The 20584-nt window shown below is 44.4% G+C and overlaps 1 protein-coding gene and 1 pseudogene across 2 annotated transcripts; both read left to right on the top strand.

Annotated features, from left to right (window-relative positions):
• Nucleotides 1–494: 494 nt before the first annotated feature.
• LOC137824906 (uncharacterized) lies at nt 495–2074 on the top strand. The gene is made up of 2 exons (XM_090304743.1): nt 495–1615; nt 1939–2074. The coding sequence occupies exons 1-2, from the start codon at nt 495–497 to the stop codon at nt 2072–2074; spliced, it is 1257 nt and encodes a 418-aa protein (XP_090160869.1).
• Nucleotides 2075–16520: 14446 nt separating this feature from the next.
• LOC137829762 (putative disease resistance RPP13-like protein 1) lies at nt 16521–20338 on the top strand (annotated as a pseudogene). The gene has a single exon (XR_016523584.1). The product of XR_016523584.1 is annotated as a putative disease resistance RPP13-like protein 1 (transcript).
• Nucleotides 20339–20584: the final 246 nt, after the last annotated feature.

Genomic DNA, 20584 nt, shown 5'->3' with positions numbered 1-20584 from the left:
AATAGCAGCAGTGCAAAGGTAAACCCTAGTTTCCACCTATATAAAGGGCACGAAGAAGCCCTAGTAAGGTACGTTTTTCACAGTTACACGAGTTTTAACCTAGTTCTCAGATAGACATACAGAGCACAAACCCTAATTGTTCTTGACGGCGCATCCGCTGAGAGCACAAGACAATTAGGGCAACACAGTTTCAGTCATTGAGATTATTATACAGTTTCTAGTTACTTTGGTGTTTCTCGCTAGCTGACTTGATCGTCGGAGTGCAAACGGCTGCGAGGGAGCCCCTTTGTTCTTCTTTTTTCAGGTACTCACAGACGAGGCAGAACGAAGGTGCCCTAGCTCGTTAGAACAAGCCACTCATAAAGACGACCCAGGTCAACCGGCTAGAACATCTGATGCCCACCGTGGGGCCGATATAAACATCGATTCCACCACACAAGCTTTCAGTTCCAGCTTCCAACACTCAGATAAGTCGAGAGGATCCCCAGAGAGCCATGACCACCCGACCAGCACGCGCTAGGAGTGAAGAGATGACCCTACAACAACTCATGGGCATGGTGCACGGGTTGCAAGACGCAGTGGCAGCCTCGAAAGTGGAACAGGAACGCATGCAGGCGGACCTGACAGCCTCTCAAGCAAGAAGCGACGAACTCCACCGCACCAACGAGGAGTTACGCCATAGATGGCGTGGCAGAGACGAGCCGGAGGCTACATCCCCACCCAGGGAATTCACAACGCCATTTTCACAGGCAATCTTGGAGACAGCAATTCCCAATACGTTCACGGGACCCAAAGCGACCTTCACGGGAGTGGAGGATCCTGAAGCACACCTCATGGCATTCCACACACAAATGTTGCTGGTAGGCAGTTCAGACGCCGTTAGGTGCAAGCTTTTTATGAGCACCTTAACGGGGATGGCTATGGATTGGTTTATCAACCTCCCAGAGGGCCACATCACGTCCTTCGCCCAACTTTCACAACTATTTAGAGAGCAGTATCTGACCAACAAAACTCCCGCCCCAGTCTCGTACGATCTTTTCGACGTCAAGCAGTTCCAAGGCGAAACCCTAAAAGAATACATAAGTTGCTTCAGGGCACAGGTAGTGAAAGTAGGCACCAAGGAGGAACCCATGATTGTGTACGCGTTGAGGAAGGGGGTGCGTCCCGGATCTTTCAGTAAAACGCTTAATCGCAGTCGCCCCAAAACCTTCGCCGAAATAAGGCGACAGGCGGTAGAGCATATGGGCTTGGAAGGAGAAACGTACGAGAAGTGCGCGACCGCTGCGCCAGCGCGTCCCAAGGCACAGATACGCACACAACCCGTTCGGGTTCACCAAGCCGTCACGGAGAGAAAACACTTAGACAGGAAGCGCGTTTACGAGCCACGGAGGACCCAACCTAAGGGTCGAGTAGAGGAAGGAAGAGAAGGAAGCAAGCCACTGAGGCACAACTTTGTGATGGGACTCAAAGATCTGATTGCGGTGCCCAGCATAGCCGATAGGTTGAGGCCACCAGTAAAATCTGACAGGGTGCTGGGACCTCGCAAGGAGTCATGGAGCGAATTCCACGAAGCATTCGGGCACCATATTGACAACTGTTTGGCGCTTGGCCATCAGTTGGATGAGCTCGTGAAGAGTGGTTTCCTGAAGGATTACTTGATGGAGAAGCAGGCGGGACGATCGTCAGGCTCGCAACCGGAGGGCAGTGAGGGACAGCAGCACGAGGCACCCGTTCTCGGCGAAATCCACACCATAGCTGGTGGATTCTCGGGTGGCGGGTGTACTGCGTCACAACGTAAAAGGTATGCGAGGTCCGTGATGTCAGTGGAAGTTTTTGAGGACCACTCGCCCGATGTGGACATCACGTTCACGAAGGAAGACCTCAGGGATGTTGTGCCGCACGACAACGATCCCATTGTGATCTCGCTTGTTACGGCAGGGAGGACGGTTCATCGGGTCTTGGTCGACCAAGGGAGCTCGGCAGATGTGATGTTCTGGCCGACCTTCGAAAGGCTACAGTTACCTACAGACCAGCTGAGGCCATATGGAGGTTGCTTATACGGTTTTCCGGGTGATCAAGTCGAAGTCAGGAGATACATTGAGTTAAGAACAACGTTCACAGATGGGGCTGCTTCGCGCACGGAGAAAATCAGATACCTTGTCATGAACGCCCCCTCAGCATATAATATCCTATTGGGAAGGCCAACACTCAATAGGATAGGAGCTGTACCCTCCACAAGGCACATGAAAGTCAAATTACCTTCAATGGAAGGGGTGATCGTCACCATCCAATCTGACCAAGAGGAGGCGAAGAAATGCTACGAAAACAGCCTCAAGAACAGGCGATCAGTGTGCCATGTGACCACAACACCACCTCCTGGTGCGGAGACTGAGCATAAAAACCGACGAGTTTTGGATGCAGCGTCAAAGGGGGCCGCCGAGGGCGACGTGACCATGGAGGATGTCGAGGTGAGGTCTGAGAGCGACGCTCGAGTAGAGGAGGAGGAAAACTGCCCGGAAACCGCCAGGGAATCAAGCATTGTGAGAGCATTGCTCGCTAGCGAGAAGAGGCCTCGGCCAGTTGGAGATTGGCTCGAAAGGGAGATCAGCGGCAAAACTTTTAAGTTGGGAAAGACGTTAGATGGCGAGACACAGGATCAGATCGCCAAGGTGATAGGCAGGCATCTGGACGCATTCGCGTGGTCTGCCTCGGATATGCCGGGAATCGACCCCGATTTCTTGTGTCATCGTTTAGCAATGGACCCTCAAGTCAAGCCAGTCCGACAAAGAAGAAGGAAATTCAATGAAGAAAGGAGACAGGCGATCAGAGATGAAACGCAAAAACTCCTCGAGGCAGGCCACATCAAGGAGATACAGTATCCGGAATGGCTCGCCAATGTTGTATTGGTGAAGAAGAGCAATGGGAAATGGCGAATGTGTGTCGATTTCACAGATCTGAACAAAGCCTGTCCAAAGGAGTCTTATCCTTTGCCAAGTATAGACGCCCTGGTGGACAGTGCAGCAGGGTGTAAGTTGTTAAGTTTCTTGGACGCACTCTCAGGGTACAACCAAATTAAGATGCACCCCATGGATGAAGAAAAAACTTCCTTCATTACGGAGAAGTCGTGCTATTGCTACAAGGTGATGCCCTTTGGGCTGAAGAATGCGGGGGCCACGTACCAGAGGCTGATGGATAAAGTGTTTGCACCTATGCTTAGGAGGAACGTGCAAGCTTACGTTGATGATATGGTCGTAACATCCCTGGAAAAAAACCAGCATATTGCTGATTTGGAGGAGCTGTTCGTTACGATAACCAAATATAAACTGAAGTTGAACCCTGAGAAGTGCATTTTCGGCGTGGAAGCGGGAAAGTTCTTAGGTTTTCTCTTGACCGAAAGAGGAATTGAAGCAAACCTGATAAGTGTGCGGCCATCTTGGCGATGAAGAGCCCTGCTACTGTTAAGGAGGTGCAACAGCTTACAGGTCGGATGGCCGCCCTGTCGCGATTCGTGTCTGCTAGTGGAGAGAGGGGCCACCCGTATTTCCAGTGCTTGAAAAGGAATAATAGGTTTGTCTGGACGAAGGAGTGTGAAGAGGCTTTCGTGAAGCTCAAGGAGTACTTGGCGAGCCCGCCGGTTCTGTGCAAACCTCAAATGGGAGCGCCCCTCAGGTTATACTTCGCCGTAACCGAGAAGGCGCTGAGTGCGGTGCTCGTCCAGGATCAAGATCAAGTTCAGAAACCTGTTTATTTTGTTAGCAAGGTGTTGCAGGGCCCAGAAGTGAGATATCAGGCTTTGGAGAAAGTAGCGCTGACAGTGGTGTTTTCGGCAAGGAGGTTGCGCCATTACTTCCAGAGCTTTACAGTGTTGGTGATGACCGACTTACCCATCCAGAAGGTTCTGAAGAAACCAGATGTGGCTGGGAGAATGGTAAAATGGGCGGTAGAGTTGTCAGAGTTCGACATCAAGTATGAGCCCCGGGGACCGATCAAAGGGCAAATCTTCGCTGACTTCGTGGTCGAGCTATCTTCTGAAATAGTGCAGAACGCCGGATATGGTTTTCGTTGGTGCTCTCGGTGGATGGGTCCTCTAACCAGTTGGGTAGTGGGGCTGAAATTATTTTGGAAGGACCTAACGGCATGTTGATAGAGCAGTCCCTAAGGTTTGCCTTTAAAGCCAGCAATAATCAAGCGGAATATGAGGCTTTGATCGCTGGTATCTTGTTGGCAAAGGAGATGGGAGCAAGGGTGTAGATGGCCAAGAGCGATTCATTGTTGATCACGGGCCAAGTAACTGGCGAGTTCCAGGCTAAGGATCCGCAGATGGCAGCTTATCTGGAGTATGTGCAGGAGTTGAGGAGGTCTTTTGTTTTGTTCGAAGTAGTGCATGTCCCAAGAGAGCAGAACGCCCGAGCTGACTTGCTAGCCAAGCTCGCCAGTTCGGGCAAGGGGGGTAGGCAGAGGACTATCATACAAGAAACCCTGAAGACACCTCGAGCGTTCGTGACGGACCACCAAGTTCTCCAAGTTTGCAAATCAATGGAAGGGATGGCGAGGGGTCATAAGTCTTTAACTCAGGAGACCTTGAGGACACCAAGGGTTAGAGCGCACCCAATGGGAGAGACAAAGATAACACAAGTTTGCGCTGTCCACGAGCCAGACACATGGATAACGCCATACCAGCGCTACATGGCAGATGGCGTACTCCCAATGGACTCGACGGAAGCTAGAAAGGTAAAAAAGAACTCCAGCAAGTTCACCCTCATCGATGGCGAGTTGTACAGGTTCGGGTTCACACACCCCCTTTTAGTATGTGTGCATGGAGAGAAGTGCACGAGAATCATGGCCGAGCTCCATGAAGGGATTTGTGGGAGTCACATCGGAGGTCGAGCCTTGACGACGAGAACTATCCGTGCAGGTTATTATTGGCTGACAATGAGGGAAGACTGCAAGAGATATGCCCAGCGTTGCAAGCAGTGCCAGCAACACGCCGATTAGCACAAGGCGCCCCTGGAAGAGCTAAAGTCAATCTACAGCCCCTGGCCTTTCCACACATGGGGAATCGATATTCTGGGACCCTTCCCGTTGGCGATTAGGCAGATGAAGTATTTGGTTGTGGCAATCGAATACTTCACGAAGTGGATTGAAGCAGAACCAGTAGCCCAGATCACCGCGCACAAGATTCAGAATTTCGTATGGAAGAATATTGTGTGTCGTTTCGGTGTGCCCAAGCGTTTGGTATCAGATAACGGGACTCAGTTCCCGAGTCACCTGTTGAAGAAGCTGTGCAAGGATATTGGAACACAACAGGTGTTCGCTTCTGTGGAGCACCCACAAACAAATGGGCAGGTGGAGTCAGCTAATCGGGTTTTACTGAGAGGTTTGAAGAGGAGATTGGAGAAGGCCAAAGGATCTTGGGCTGAGGAAGTTCCCCATATAATATGGGCCTATCATACCACTGAACAATCAGGAACCCACGAAACCCCGTCTAGTTTGGTGTACGGGTGCGATGCGATGATCCCAGTTGAAATCCAGGAAAGCTCGCCGAGATTCCAGAACTTCGTGGAGGAAGACTCGAATGCAGAAAGGAGAATGAATTTAGATTTGCTGGATGAGGTCAAGGAGGAAGCAAGGGTGAAGGCTGAAGCAATAAAGAGAAGAGTTGAGCGCAAGTACAATTCTAGGGCGAGGCCAAGGCAATTCAGAGATGGCGACCTGGTGATGAGGAAGGCCCATCTGTACGAGATGTAAAACAAATTGTCACCCAAATGGACAGGACCGTTTAGAATAACTGAAGCACTCGGGAACAACGCCTACCGTTTGGAGACGCTGGAAGGAGGGGCGATTCCTCGCACTTGGAACGCTACCCATCTCAAGTTTTATTACAGTTAAAACATTGTAAGTAGCAGTTAACTTGAACAGTTAAGTGAAAACAGTTTTTCAAGGTGGCGCTCTTTTTCCCTGAGGAGGGTTTTTTAAAGAGGCCACCCAATAAAGAAAGTTTGAGTCTATCAAGTTTCCCAAGTTGTTTAAATAAGCATGCTCACCCCTTTTAAGTTTTCCAAATTTAGCGCAAAATTAAAGCCTCATCGCCACTTGGCGATCAGGGACAAACAAATTAAGTTGTAAACCCTCATCGCCAGTTGGCGATCGGAGGTGAAAGATAAGGTTTAAAGTCCTCATCGCTGCTTGGCGATTAGAGGCACAAGTTAAGTTGTAAGCCCTCATCGCCAGTTGGCGATCGGAGGTGAAAGATAAGGTTTAAGTCCTCATCGCGGCTTGGCGATTGGAGGCACAAGTTAAGTTGTAAACCCTCATCGCCAGTTGGCGATCGGAGGTGAGAGATAAGGTTTAAGTCCTCATCGCTGCTTGGCAATTGGAGGCACAAGTTAAGTTGTAAACCCTCATCGCCAGTTGGCGATTGGAAGTGAAAGATAAGGTTTAAGTCCTCATCGCCGAGTGGCGATCGGAGGCACTAGTATAAAGATTTTAAGACCTCATCGCCACCTGGCGATCGGAAGCACAAGTATAAAGTTTTTAAATCTTTGCTCACCACCCGGCAATCGGAGGTGAAAGTTAAGTTTTAAGCCCTACTCGTCCAGAACGAGTTTAGGCGAGAACAAATCAAAAGTCCTACTCGCCAAGAACGAGTATAGGCGAGAACAGATTAAGAAGTCCTACTCGCCAAGAACGAGTATAGGCGAGAACAGATTAAGAAGTCCTACTCGCCAAGAACGAGTATAGGCGAGAACAGATTAAGAAGTCCTACTCGCCAAGAACAAGTGTAGGCGAGAGTGCAGAGCAAGATAACAGTTAAAATCCGGGCGCCTAGTCCTTGAGCAGGGGTTAAGGGATTCCTTCGGGACGCCCCCTTCTCAAGTATGAATAGCTAGCCCCGGTACCATATAACAGTTAAAATCCAGGCGCCTAGTCCTTGAGCAGGGGTTAAGGGATTCCTTCGGGACGCCCCCTCCTCAAGTATGAATAGCTAGCCCCGGTACCAGATAACAGTTAAAATCCGGGCGCCTAGTCCTTGAGCAGGGGTTAAGGGATTCCTTCGGGACGCCCCCTCCTCAAGTATGAATAGCTAGCCCCGGTACCAGATAATAGTTAGAATCCGGGCACCTAGTCCTTGAGCAGGGGTTAAGGGATTCCTTCGGGACGCCCCCTCCTCAAGTATGAATAGCTAGCCCCGGTACGAGATGAGATTAAAAGTCCTCAGTGCATCCAGGTAGCCCCTGGGCAAGTTGAGGCACCAGAGAAAGTCCTCCTCACCCTCGAGTGAGTTCAGGCAAGATGAGATTAAAAGTCCTCAGTGCATCCAGGGAAAAGGTAGCCCCTGGGCAAGTTGAGGCACCAGAGATAAATCCTCCTCGCCCTCGAGCGAGGCTCAGGTCAGTTAATAGTTATCAGAAAAAGTCCTCCTCACCCTCGAGTGAGTTCAGGAAAGAACAGAATACAAGACCTATTTGCTAGGCCAGAACAGAATACAAGACCTCTTTGCTTAAGCAAATTGAGGCACTAGGAAAAGTCCTCCTCACCCTCGAGTGAGTTCAGGCAAGAACAGGATGCAAGACCTCTTTGCTTAAGCAAATTGGGGCAAGTTCAAAAGTGCTCAGTGCAGAACCAGGCCAACAAAGTTTTAGGCGACGACCTAGAAATACACATGTCACTTGGCAGATCAAGCAAGCGAGATTTCAGATGCTAAAAATAACTCCCGCCTACTACTCAGTAAGTAATTTCGTGCCAAATGTTATTGCTATAGACTAACCGTTTGTTTAAGATAAGTTGATTGCCAGAAAATTAAGCATCAGTTTGTGCTAAGTTAATTGGATTAAGTGAAGGCCCACCAAGTTATCCAGTGATCGCACAGCAGATAAAAGAGAAACCATGTGCATAAGTTAAAGCGGTTCGAATAAAAAGGGAGTCATTACAAACAGTTTCGTTACACATAAACAGGGGTTGAATATATAGGTCTTTCAGAATGTTTCAAAACAAAGCGGCAAAGGAAATGTTAATCTGAAGGTACAATTTTTCCATCTACCACTTCATGGCAAATCGAGAACTGAGAAAGGTCCAAGTCGGGGTAAGCACAAGCAAACTGCTCCAAGGCCGCGCCAAACCCGGAAGTCAGAACATTTGCAGCATTGAGGTCGAGTTCTTCAATTTGTTTCTTCAGCTTTTCATTGTCCTCAAGCGCCTGGGCAAGCTTTGCTGCAGTCTCGCTCAGTTCCTTGGCTTTTTGATCCTTGGCGGTCTCGCTTTTGCCCAGCAAGTCCTCCCTCTCAATTGATTTGGCCTCGAGCTCATCCACGTAGGCCTTTTTAGCCTTAAGGATCTCCTCCAGGTCCGCTATCTTCTCCTGCTGATGCACGAGTCTGCCCTCGAGTTCGGTGACCTCTAAGAGCTTGACGTTGAGCTTTTTGTCTAGCTCAGCGCTGTTTTTACGTTCGCTACGCAACTCGTCCTTCAGAGCATTCTCTAACCGCGAAAACTCCAATCCCCGCATCGTAAGATCACGCTTAAGTTGTTGGACTTGGTCCTTCGCAGCACCGGTTTCAGATTCATACTGGTTCAAGGAGTCCCTTAAAGCCTCGCCCATCATCTGGTAAAGGCGTTTCTCTACACACTCAGTGGTCATAGCGTTAAGATGAACGGCGTGGGCTTTCAAGACCTCCTCGACAGGGGCTGGAAGAGCAGGGGTTAGGAGAGGGGTTGAGGGTTGGTTCTCACCACCACCCTCACAAGTGGGAACGACCAGGGAAGCGTCAGGGCGTGGCGACGATACGTTTGGCTCCATTACAGGTTGGGGAGACCACTGAATATCCACAGCCTGCTCCAGAACGCCTCCAACAGTTGAAGTATTCGATGGCAGAATGTCCCCAGCACTTTCAAAAGGTGTGGAGGCGCTGGGGGGATTCTCTGCGTAATCTGGGCCTGTACTCTCGTTTGCAGGCAGCTCAGCGACAGTTGCCCTGTTCCTTTTACAGATGAGTCCATCTTCAGTACTCTCGTCATCCTCCTCATCCGACACCATTGTGGGATTCTTCCTCTTGGCCCTCTTTAGTGGCAGTTTCTTTCTCGCAGGGGCAGGAGGGGCTACAAGGGAAGATGAGCCCACGGGAGGAAGCTTGCCTCGAGCAGCGGCGGGTTCCGCTACAGAATTCGGAACGGTTTGAGAACCCGCGACGAGTTTGTGGCGCTTGGCTATAGAGCGCAGCCTGGCCATATGATCTTTCCCCAACATTGTATCTGCACAAAGAGATCAATGTTTACACATCAGTTCAGTTTCAGGTATATGGGTAATACAGGAATTGAGCAGCCAAGAATAAACACATAGCAGTGTAACACAAATAAGTTCGATAAAATGTGAAGCGGACTTGGCACGGGAAGAGAAACCCAGATAAAAAAGTGGGTAGACCTATGTAAAAATCCAGTTGACTCTCATGGAATTCGAACTTGATGATTGAAGGGGTGGCCAAGGTGGTATTGGTAGAGGCAACTTCTTTCCAGAAGTTGCACAAATCTCTGTCAAGTTCCCCCATCTTCTCTGGACTCCTAGCTTTCCGAAAGTTATCCTTGGGGCCCTTTTTTCCCTTGTTAACCCAGTACAAGGGGAACCCATCCAGAAGCGTAGGATCCCGATCATTACAGCAAACACGAACAAACTTACCCTTCCAATCCTTATAAGATTGCTGGAAAATGGAAAGGATGGATCTCCCAGCAATCCCATTGAAGCTTACCCATAGGCGGTTCCCTGGGTTTCTAGCCTCGAACAGAAATAAGAACACATCTACAGAGGCTGGATGACCTAGGTGCGCACAAACAATTTGGTATGCCCTGACAAACGCCCAGCTGTTGGGATGCAGCTGAGCGGGGCAATATCAAGTTCGGTCAGGAGCTCCCTCTCAAAGCGAGTAAGAGGGAACCTAAGCCTAACCTTCTTAAATACGGTTGCATAGATGAAGCAGGAAGGGTGGCCGTCATTGCCATCATTATCGGTACAGACAGGTTCCTCGGGGAGGCAAGGACGAATAACAACCTTCTCGTCATGCTCCTTATGAAAGGTAAGGTGGGTCTTATCCCTCAAGCGAAGAATGTCGGCCTCAGAGTTAATCAAGGAAGTCTCGTTCAGTAAAGCTGGAGGAGCCCATGGGTACAACAGTTTGTAATCAGGAATGGGGCGTGCGATGGCATTGGTTTGTGGGGGAGTTGATTGCGATTGATTAGGTCGAGAGGGCGCAGGCCTCTGAGCCCGGTTGGAAAGGATGGCGGGATCCCTAGGTGGTTTACGAGATGTGGAGGGGTTTCCTGACGAAGGTTGTTTGTGAGATTTTGGAGGAGGGTTTCGAGAGGGGGCAAGGTTGTTTGGTGTGGCCCCTGTATGAGCCATCGAAAACTGCAGGAAAGACGAAATGAGAATGAGAAAAGGAAAGCGGAGGGTCGATAAAAAGAACGATTCGATTCGAAAACAGAAAGGGGAATCAACATGAACAGAGGGGGTTGCAGAAAGGAAAAGAAAACCTAAAACACAGGAAGAAGCAAAACAAAGAACAAACAGCCCACAACGTATGCTCCAGACAGTCAATGGATGATGAAAACCGATTAAAATGCGGTAAGAACTAGCGTGAATGACAAAAGGGTTACCTTTTGATGATCGAAGGAGCGCGCGGAGGAACAGTGATTGGGGAGTCAAAGCGTTCACCAGAGCGTATCGAAAGTTCGAAGAAGAAAGATGATGGAACAGTGGAGTAACATGAGAATTTTTAGAGTTTGAATGTTACAAGAAGCTCAAACGACACGAAATAATGACCGTCGATGAATCCACGTGTCAGTTAATGGGGGGGTTGGTGAAGTGTCAAATCAGTAACCGACGTGGGCATTAGCGCGCAAAGCCACGTAGATCGCCGAAGTTTAACTTATCCTCCTCGAGTCATCAAGGGCGATGACGTGATCAGGTAGTGCGAAGGGGTGGTCTGCAATGTACACGACCGCCGACGGGGTCGTCGCCGAACGAAAGACTAGGCGGTCTGACATCGCTACAAGCAGTACGTCGCCAACCATCCCAATAAGCTCGGGTGCGATAATGCTGAAGGTTCGAATAGGAAAGCTCAAACGGGTAGGCATCCCTCACAAAAGCGAAGGCCGAACAGAGCCATAAACGAGGCAACCAGAAACAGGATGTTTAAGGGATGGGAAACAAATAAATGCTATCTAAGAAATTCACACCGAGCATAAAGGCAATATCGGAGTGACGCGCGCGGCGTGGCAAAGAACGCAAGCATGCAAGATAAGTTGAACAGCATTCGACATAAAGAAGAGCGTAGAACCAATGTTAGGGTTACAGACGAAGTTTGTAACATTTGCAAAATGGAATTATAGTCCTATACACATCCTAATATCTGCACAAAAAGCAAGAACACATCACTCATCAGTGGCCCTAGGCTTCGAGCAATACGACGAAAAGGCCCCGTCTCCGAACCGCAAAGCCCGAGTCAGAAGCGTCCTCTGATGATCGTTTATCTTTGAACCTACGTGAAAGAAAGGAGTAAAGTATAGTAAGAGACATACGTGAAACAAAGTATTTCTAAGCAAAATCATACAAGAGATCCAACAAGAAGTGGGAAGGTCATGAGAAAAGCCTCACGCACATATATATCTTTCCAGAAGCTCGGCATTATACTCCAAGCTTATTAAAGCAGCCGCATCAAATCCTCCAACACCCGCCAGGATCTTGCAAGCTTCCTGATCCCTTGAAGACAGTTTCTTAAGGGGTTTAGATTTCAAGGCTTTGGCGTCCTTTGTCCAGTACAAAGGAAAGCCGTCCAGAGTAGAAGGCACCAAGCTGGAACAGCATACCTTAAAGAACCTGCCTTTCCACCCTGTGAAGGCATGCTGAAAAGGAGTCAAAAGAATCCTACCAGGGACATTGCTAAGAGTTACCCAAAGATTGTTTCTCTGCCTCTTCACCTCAAAGAAGTGAAGAAAAATGTCCACAGAAGGCGCACATCCAAGGAAGCCAAACAAAATGTCAAAGGCCTTCACGAAGGCCTAACTGTTAGGGTACAGTTGGGCTGGAGCGGTGTTCATCTCCGTTAACAGCTCCCTCTCGAACCTGGAAAAGGGAAGGCGTACGCCGACTCACTTAAAAACTACTTGGTAAAAATAGAAAAAGGGGACCCCGTTATTGGATCGTTCATCCCCGCACACCGGCTCCCCCATGGAACAAAGGAGCACGACGATGTCATCATCGTGCCTCTTTGCGAAGGCACGATGGTCATAGGAACACGCTTCCCCCACGTGTTTCCTCAGGGCCCTACTAGAAAGTAAGCAAGAATACTCGTCAAGGAGTTCACTCGAAGCCTAGGGATAAAGATCCTTGTGACTCACTCAGGAGGAAGAAGGGTTGGTGGACATTTTAGTATGTGCTGGCAGTGACGAAACTGGAGATCAAGGGTTCAGTAACGCAATAGAAGGAAAGGTCGCAAAGAAAGAACGTGGAACAAGGAGTTCTTGGGAAGAAGATGAATAGTGCAAGAAAGATGCGAAAGAAGTAGAGTCAGTAAGTTGAGATGCGGGGTTTTCAAGATTCAAGCATCAAGATTGAAGCGGTAAAGGGCGTTAAAGCAAGCGCCTTATGATTGGGCCACGTGTCGCGAGGTAAAAGTACGAATTAAAGTGCCATCTGTCTCACTCAGAGAATATCACATCGTCAGAGTCCTTGAGGGTACGTTGCGCCGGTGATGCAGAAATGTCACGTCAATCGGTCGGAGGATGACACGTCATCAAAACGCCGCAAGGGCAGCAGGGGGCAAGCTTTAGTCTTTTCGCTGAAAGCAAGTTATCAGCTCAAGACTAGGGGGCTTGTGTACCGGCCGGGTCATCAGGTATGATGACGTGGACAAGAGAAGGGTAGGTGGTCAAGAAGTCAACGTAGTCGCCGCATGTAGAAGCGACGTTCTGCAGTGTACGTAATCGGTTCTCGCCGAGACGTGTCACTATCCGAGAGAAAGACATCGCCTAAGCGGACATCGCCCAAGCGGACATCGCCCAAGCGGACATCGCCTAAGTAAGACATCGCCCGAAGAGTCAACCCGCATACGTAAGCATTTCACAGAAAGGGGGGCCCACACGATGGGATAACCCTAAGTTGGGTGGCGGCACTGTGGGTCCCTCCGCACAGAATAAACGATCAAGTCAAAAGGGCACGTGACAATGCCCACGTGCTCATTAAAGATCTTCAAGGAAGGCTGCATGCATGACACGTGATTAATTAGGGCACCTAAATAGTATGATGGCACGAGAGATACGGCGCCCAAGTTAGAACCCAAGCGGCCACAAGGTTATTCATTGCACTCTAGATAAGGGAAGTCCATGTGCCAGATACGCTCAGATCCTAGGAGTAGCGACGCAAGGACCTTCTCCAAGGAAACCTAGATAATAGCAGCAGTGCAAAGGTAAACCCTAGTTTCCACCTATATAAAGGGCACGAAGAAGCCCTAGTAAGGTACGCTTTTCACAGTTACACGAGTTTTAACCTAGTTCTCAGATAGACATACAGAGCACAAACCCTAATTGTTCTTGACGGCGCATCCGCTGAGAGCACAAGACAATTAGGGCAACACAGTTTTAGCAACACAGTTTCAGTCATTGAGATTACTATACAGTTTCTAGTTACTTTGGTGTTTCTCGCTAACTGACTTGATCGTCGGAGTGCAAACGGCCGCGAGGGCGCCCATTTGTTCTTCTTTTTTCAGGTACTCACAAACGAGGCAGAACGAAGGTGCCCTAGCTCGTTAGAACAAGCCACTCATAAAGACGACCCAGGTCAACCGGCTACAACAGTTGTCATGGTCCAATTTTAGTTTCCTTAATAATCTGATCTTGAGACTGAAATTCATATTTTCAACTTTTTCCTGCTGAGACTGATCTCATAGTTTTCTGTTTGTATTCTAAGAGTACTAAGATTCAATATCTTAAATAAAGAGAAGCAAATAAATGTAATACTACTGCCTATTAGAAAAACAACTTTATACTCATTTGGTTCAGTAGTGTGAGTTATTGAAAACCTTCTGCTACTTGTGTTCAATTCCTACCATTAGAAAAAAAAATCATATTTAACCCTCAATAAGATAAATCACAACTTGATATTTTATAAATTATTTGATTCATACACGGCTAGTTAGTTCATTTAATGCATGAGTTCAACTAAATAATATAAATACCTGGGATTAGAAATATCTTAATTATAATTACTAATTTAAAGCATCTTTTATACGATACTTTGGCAATATGATTGGAGTTCTCAGATAATTAACAAATATTCCAACATTCATTGAATATCATGTTTTTTTTATAAAAAAAATATAATAAATAAAAAAAAAGACATTCAGAGTGTTCCAACCCGTATAAAAAAAAAAAAACTTTAGACTTCTAAGGCAAACAACCAAGCTTACACAAAAAAGAGAACATCCCTAGCCCATTCTAAAAAACCAACCAGCCCCCCTACTCACATAAACACTCAAATGGCCAAGTTGCTTGGCCTATATAACACAAAATATAGTGCAGATTTGGCCTGCATAAAAACCTGCTAAGATTTTGGCATGCACCAGAAAGCTAACAGCACTAGCACTTAACTGCTGCACCTATATAGAAGGCAAACAAATCTGCATCTACAAATTCAGCTTTGCCACTTCACTTCTTTATGTATTGCCTTCACCAATCCCTTTTCTGTTTGGTTTCATGCAGTCTTACAAAAAACCACAGACCACCGAGGTCCACAACTGTGGTTCAAAAGGAAACCTTCTGAAAAGCTAACCCACACCACCAGCTCCCCACCAAAAAACTGCCCTGCTTAAATATCATGTTATAACCAATCAACATAATTGATGAACAAATGAATATTTTCTTCTATCACACCAAAATGCATGCTACTATAATTAGGTTGGAATGACTAACTAAATAAATATAAGGCCACTGTTAAAGTAATGAAACCTTTGCAACACTTTACCAAATCAAGTTCGTATAAATTTAACCAAATTCACTGCTTGCTTACTCTTAACTGTGCACACACATCTATGAGTGTGATTAAATATCTGCCTTTTGAAATTCAGCTTTTTCTTTTATAGATATAGAGTGAGTTTGATTAAATATCAGCCAGTATTTATGATGGATACACTCATTCTTGATTTTTAAGTTAATGATTTCAATGGAACAATGTGCTTATGCTTTTGTTTCTACCTTATTTCTTCCACAGCTCTTCCAAAGTTGGTTTGTAGCAGTGTACAATGATATTTATTATACAGAGAAAATAAGTACAAGGGCTTGAAATTGGGTTCTGATGAGGAGTTACTATACAATTCCCGAGCAAACTCCAACATTTGAGAGAGAAATTCAAACAATGAAGTTTTGAAATGCACATACTTTTAAACGTTAATTCTTAGAACATTGTAGTGGTATTGGAAAGTTGATTTCTGAACCAAACTGAACACTGTCATGTACTTATAATCCAGCATTCTAAATCTAAGTACTTATCATAAGCAAAATTGTAAACATTAAACCTCATTAAGAATATCATGTCTCATCCCATTCAAAAATAACAATTAATTATATTTTACTACTTTATTACCTCTCCTCTACAGTCTGGAGATTCTCTTGCAACAGAAAAATTCTTGCTCTGCACTAAAAGTTTAAGGACTCTGAACAGCAAAAAACTTAAAAAACTGTAAAGTTTCTTGTTTACCAAGTGTTGTATTGTATTGTATAGTTGAAGATAAAAAGTCTTTATTCGGAACCAACACCTCTCTACAAATCTTGTATATTCAAAGAGTGGATTTAGAGACTTTTCCCCATGAAGATATTCTTCCACTACCTCTCACTTTGCTAAATGCAAGTGATTGTGCATGTATAATTTTACAAGAAGAGATCTATCATATGGAATTTGTTTCATTAATATTTTAATCATACACTTTATATATAGCATAGCTTTCTTATCTATAAACCAAATACAAAATTTCTATCATGAGATTCAAATATGAACAGTATTTTCATTTTAAAAGCAAGATTTTATATCTAAATGATAAGAAAATTATTATTTTTATTTAAATAATATATTAAAATTAAAAGTACTAAAAAAAACTCCTAAAATTTATATATGTGATCGATGTTTAGTTGTATATTTTGTTTCACAAGTTGAAGTTAAGAGTTAGATAAATTCAACAGTTAGATTTATTCATTAAATACGTCTGTCATATCAGAAAATTCAACAATTACTGCTTGATTTGGGGCATCAACCATTTTTAGAAGCAGATTTTCTACACTATGGATTTATACACACAAGTCCAACTCATCAAAACCGTTGAATAAAAGTCAATCGGCTAATGTTTGAACCATCCACTACTAATCCAACTATCACTCTTTCTTATTCGTGGCTAGATCAGGGAATTCATGAAGTTTGAACCGTTCACTACTAATTAATCCAACTATCACTCTTTCTTATTCGTGGCTATCAGGGAACTAAACTGAGTATATTCTAGTTTTCAAGAAGACTCAAAGAAAAGATGTTCCACCATCTTAAAGTCAAGTCATCCAACGTAGAACACCGTACTACTCATCTCATCAATAATTGTTACGAACTGAACTTCAAATTACTGATTTCCATTCACCCTATCCCTCACCAATTTCTACCATGGCAGCAGAACTTGTTGGCGGTGCTCTTCTTTCGGCTTTCCTTCAGTTTGCATTCGATAGGCTGGCTTCTCCTCAGGTTGTAGACTTCTTTCGGAGAAGAAAACTTGATGAGCAACTGCTCGGCAATTTGAACATCATGCTGCACTCCATCAATGCTGTCGCTGATGATGCTGAACTAAGGCAGTTCACAGATCCACACGTCAAAGCATGGCTTCTTGCTGTCAAAGAGGCTGTCTTTGATGCAGAGGATCTTTTGGGTGAAATAGACTATGAACTCACCAGATGCCAAGTCGAAGCTCAATCCCAACCTCAAACCTTTACTTACAAGGTATCAAATTTCTTCAACTCTACTTTCACTTCATTTAACAAGAAAATTGAATCAGGGATGAAAGAAGTCCTGGAGAAACTAGAATATCTTGCAAAGCAAATGGGTGCTCTTGGTTTGAAAAAGGGTACTTATTCTGGTGATGGATCAGGTAGTAAAGTGCCATCATCATCTTTGGTGGTTGAAAGTGTTATTTATGGGAGAGATGCTGACAAAGATATAATCATTAATTGGTTCACATCCTAACCAGCCATCAATACTTTCCATTGTGGGCATGGGTGGGTTGGGTAAGACTACACTCGCCCAGCATGTGTACAATGACCCAAAGATTGAAGATGCAAAATTTGATATCAAAGCTTGGGTGTGTGTTTTAGATAATTTTCATGTTTTGACCTTGACAAAAACTATTCTTGAGGCAATCACTGATAGAAATGATGATAGTGAAAACCTAGAAATGGTTCACAAAAAACTGAAAGAAAAATTGTCAGGAAAGAAATTTCTTCTTGTATTAGACGATGTTTGGAACCAAAGACAAGACGAATGGGAAGTTGTGCGAACTCCTCTTACCTATGGCGCTACTGGAAGTAGAATTCTTGTGACAACACGTGATGAGAAAGTTGCTTCTAACATGCAGTATAAAGTGCATCGCCTAAAGCAATTGCAAGAGGATGAATGCTGGAAAGTTTTTACAAAACACGCATCAAAAGATGATAATCTTGAATTGAACGATGAGCAAAAGGAGATTGTTAGAAAGATAGTTGAGAAGTTCAAAGGATTACCTTTAGCTTTGAAAACAATTGGATGTCTTTTATGCTCAAAGTCATCCATTTTGGATTGGAAAAGCATATTGGAAAGCGACATATGGAACTTACCAAAGGAAGAGAGTGAAATTATTCCTGCGCTACTTCTGAGCTATCACTACATTCCTTCTCATCTTAAACGATGTTTTGCTTATTGTGCCTTATTCCCCAAAGATTATGAGTTTGTGAAGGAGAAGTTAATTTTGTTGTGGATGACCCAAAATTTTCTAGGGTGTCCTCAGCAAGTTAGACATCCAGAAGAAGTTGGTGAACAATACTTCAATGATCTTTTGTCAAGGTCTTTCTTTCAACAATGAATCACCAAAAGGGGTTTTGTCATGCATGAACTTCTGAATGATCTGGCAAAATATGTTTGTGGAGACATCTGTTTCAGGTTGAAATTTGATAAAGGAAAATGTATACCAAAAACAACCCATCATTTTTCATTTGCATTAGATGATGTCAAATGTTTTGATGGTTTTGGGAGTTTAACTGATGCAAAAAGACTTCGTTCATTTATTTCAATTACAGAAATTGGGAGAACTTGCATTGGTTGTTATCCTTGGGAGTTCAAGATTTCAATACATGATGTGTTCTCCAAGTTTAAGTTTTTACGTGTTATATCTTTCTATTCTTGTTTGGACCTTGTAGAGGTCCCAGATTCTATAGGTAATCTTAAACATCTCCAATCGTTAGACCTTTTGAAAACTGGGATACAAAAGCTACCCGATTCAACATGTTTGCTCTATAACTTGCTAATACTAAAGTTGAACTTTTGTGGATATCGGAAGGAGCTGCCATTAAATTTGCATAAACTCACCAAATTGCGTTGCCTGGAATTTAAAAATACAAAAGTGACAAAGTTGCCAATGGATTTGGGAGAATTAAAGAATCTTCGAGTACTGAGTACCTTTTTTGTCCTAAAAATAGCGAATTCAGTAATAAACAGCTAGAGGACTCAATCTTTATGGAGACCTATCAATTAAGGAGCTGCAGAATATTATGAATTCATGGGAAGCCTTAGCAGTGGATTTGAAAAATAAAACACACCTTGTGAGGTTAAAGTTAAAATGGAATAAAAACCACATCCCTAATGATCCAAGGAAAGAAAAGGAACTACTTGGGATTCTCCAGCCCTCCAAACACTTGGAGCGTTTGTCAGTGAGGAACTACAGAGGTACAAAACTCCCAAGTTGGATATTTGATAATTCGTTATCAAATTTGGTGTTCTTACGGTTGGAGGACTGTAAATATTGTCTATGTTTGCCTCCCCTTGGGCTTTTGTCATCTTTGAAGACCCTCAAAATTAGACAGCTTGATGGAATAGTGAGCATTGGTGCTGAATTTTATGGGACCAACTCTTCATTTACGTCCTTAGAAAGGTTGGAATTCTTCAACATGAAGGAATGGGAAGAATGGGAATGTGAAACTACTTCTTTTCCACGTCTTCAACATCTTTCTGCGGATCAATGTCCCAAGCTGAAAGGTTTGTCAGAGCAACTTCTTCATTTAAAGAAATTATTTATTTGTCACTGTGATAAGCTCATCATTAGCGGCATGGACACATCGTCGCTTGAACTCTTGGAAATTGTTTCATGCCCACTTGTGAATGTTCCCATGACCCATTAGAATTTCCTTGAACAATTGACGAGATGCAAGCTGCAATTCTCTTACAATCTTTCGGCTAGATTTCTTTCCAAAGATCCGTTTAATTCATCTGAGAAGGTGTCAAAATCTGAGAAGAATTTCACAGGAGCACACTCATAATCATCTCATGGAATTAGCAATTGATGATTGCCCTCAATTTGAATCATTTCCCGGTGAAGGATTAACTTGGGAATGTTCATTGCTCAAACAGAGTTGTCAGAATCCAGAAGGCGAACACTGGGGGGAAAGATTGATCACTTTCAGAAACTGAGTGTTGGGTAATAAGATGAAGCACAAGTTCAGAAATAAATGTGGAGAAAATCCCATTTGTCTTCCTCTTCTACTGGTGCTAATTAATTTTCCACAATATCTCTGTAACTTTCAATTACAATTTTCTTAAGTTGCAAATATTTCACTCTGTAATAGGCATTTACTAAACCTTCAGAAGTAATGGTAACCTGTAATGCATGTGTTTCAACCCTATTTCTTCCATAGGTCTTTCAAAGTCTATTTGTACCATTGCACGATGAAATACGGAGAAAACAAGTAAAAGGGTTTGAAATTGTGACTCCTACATGAGAGAGGGAAATTGAAGCAAAGGGAGTTGTGAAATATAAATACTTTTAAACTTCCTTTCATAGAACTTGAAGCTGTATTTGTCCTCATGCTGTGTTGGGAGTGGCATTGAAGCAGTGCATTGCAAATAGCTTTTTACTTCTGACATTACATTTTCCTCCTCAGATCTTCATTTATTTATAAAATTTGCAGAGGCTGGATTGTGTAGCCTGTCACCTGACATGTAGATTAGGTATGTAAAGCTTGTGTAATTATTGAACTGTAAAAGGTATACGTGTTTGTTATTGGAAGCAACATTAGATATTTTACAATATATTTAAATGTGGCAAATAGAGATTATATTTCACTTTATTCATATTTATCTTCCAATAAATATATATATATATATATATACATATATATATAAACGGTTTTGTCATCTGCTTTAAGAGAAAATTATAATCTGTTTCTGCCAATGTGTCAAGTTATGATTAAGAGAAAAGTTTGAAATTGGATCATGAGATGATGAGTATTGCTAACAGCTTTTACTTTTTGCTTTTCCACATTTCCA

This window comes from Phaseolus vulgaris, chromosome 7 (assembly GCF_051622355.1).
Source record: "Phaseolus vulgaris cultivar YP4 chromosome 7, ASM5162235v1, whole genome shotgun sequence".
Taxonomy (NCBI): Eukaryota; Viridiplantae; Streptophyta; class Magnoliopsida; order Fabales; family Fabaceae; genus Phaseolus; species Phaseolus vulgaris.
The sequence above is the reverse complement of the archived record's forward strand: the minus strand, read 5'-3'. Positions and strand labels throughout refer to the sequence as shown.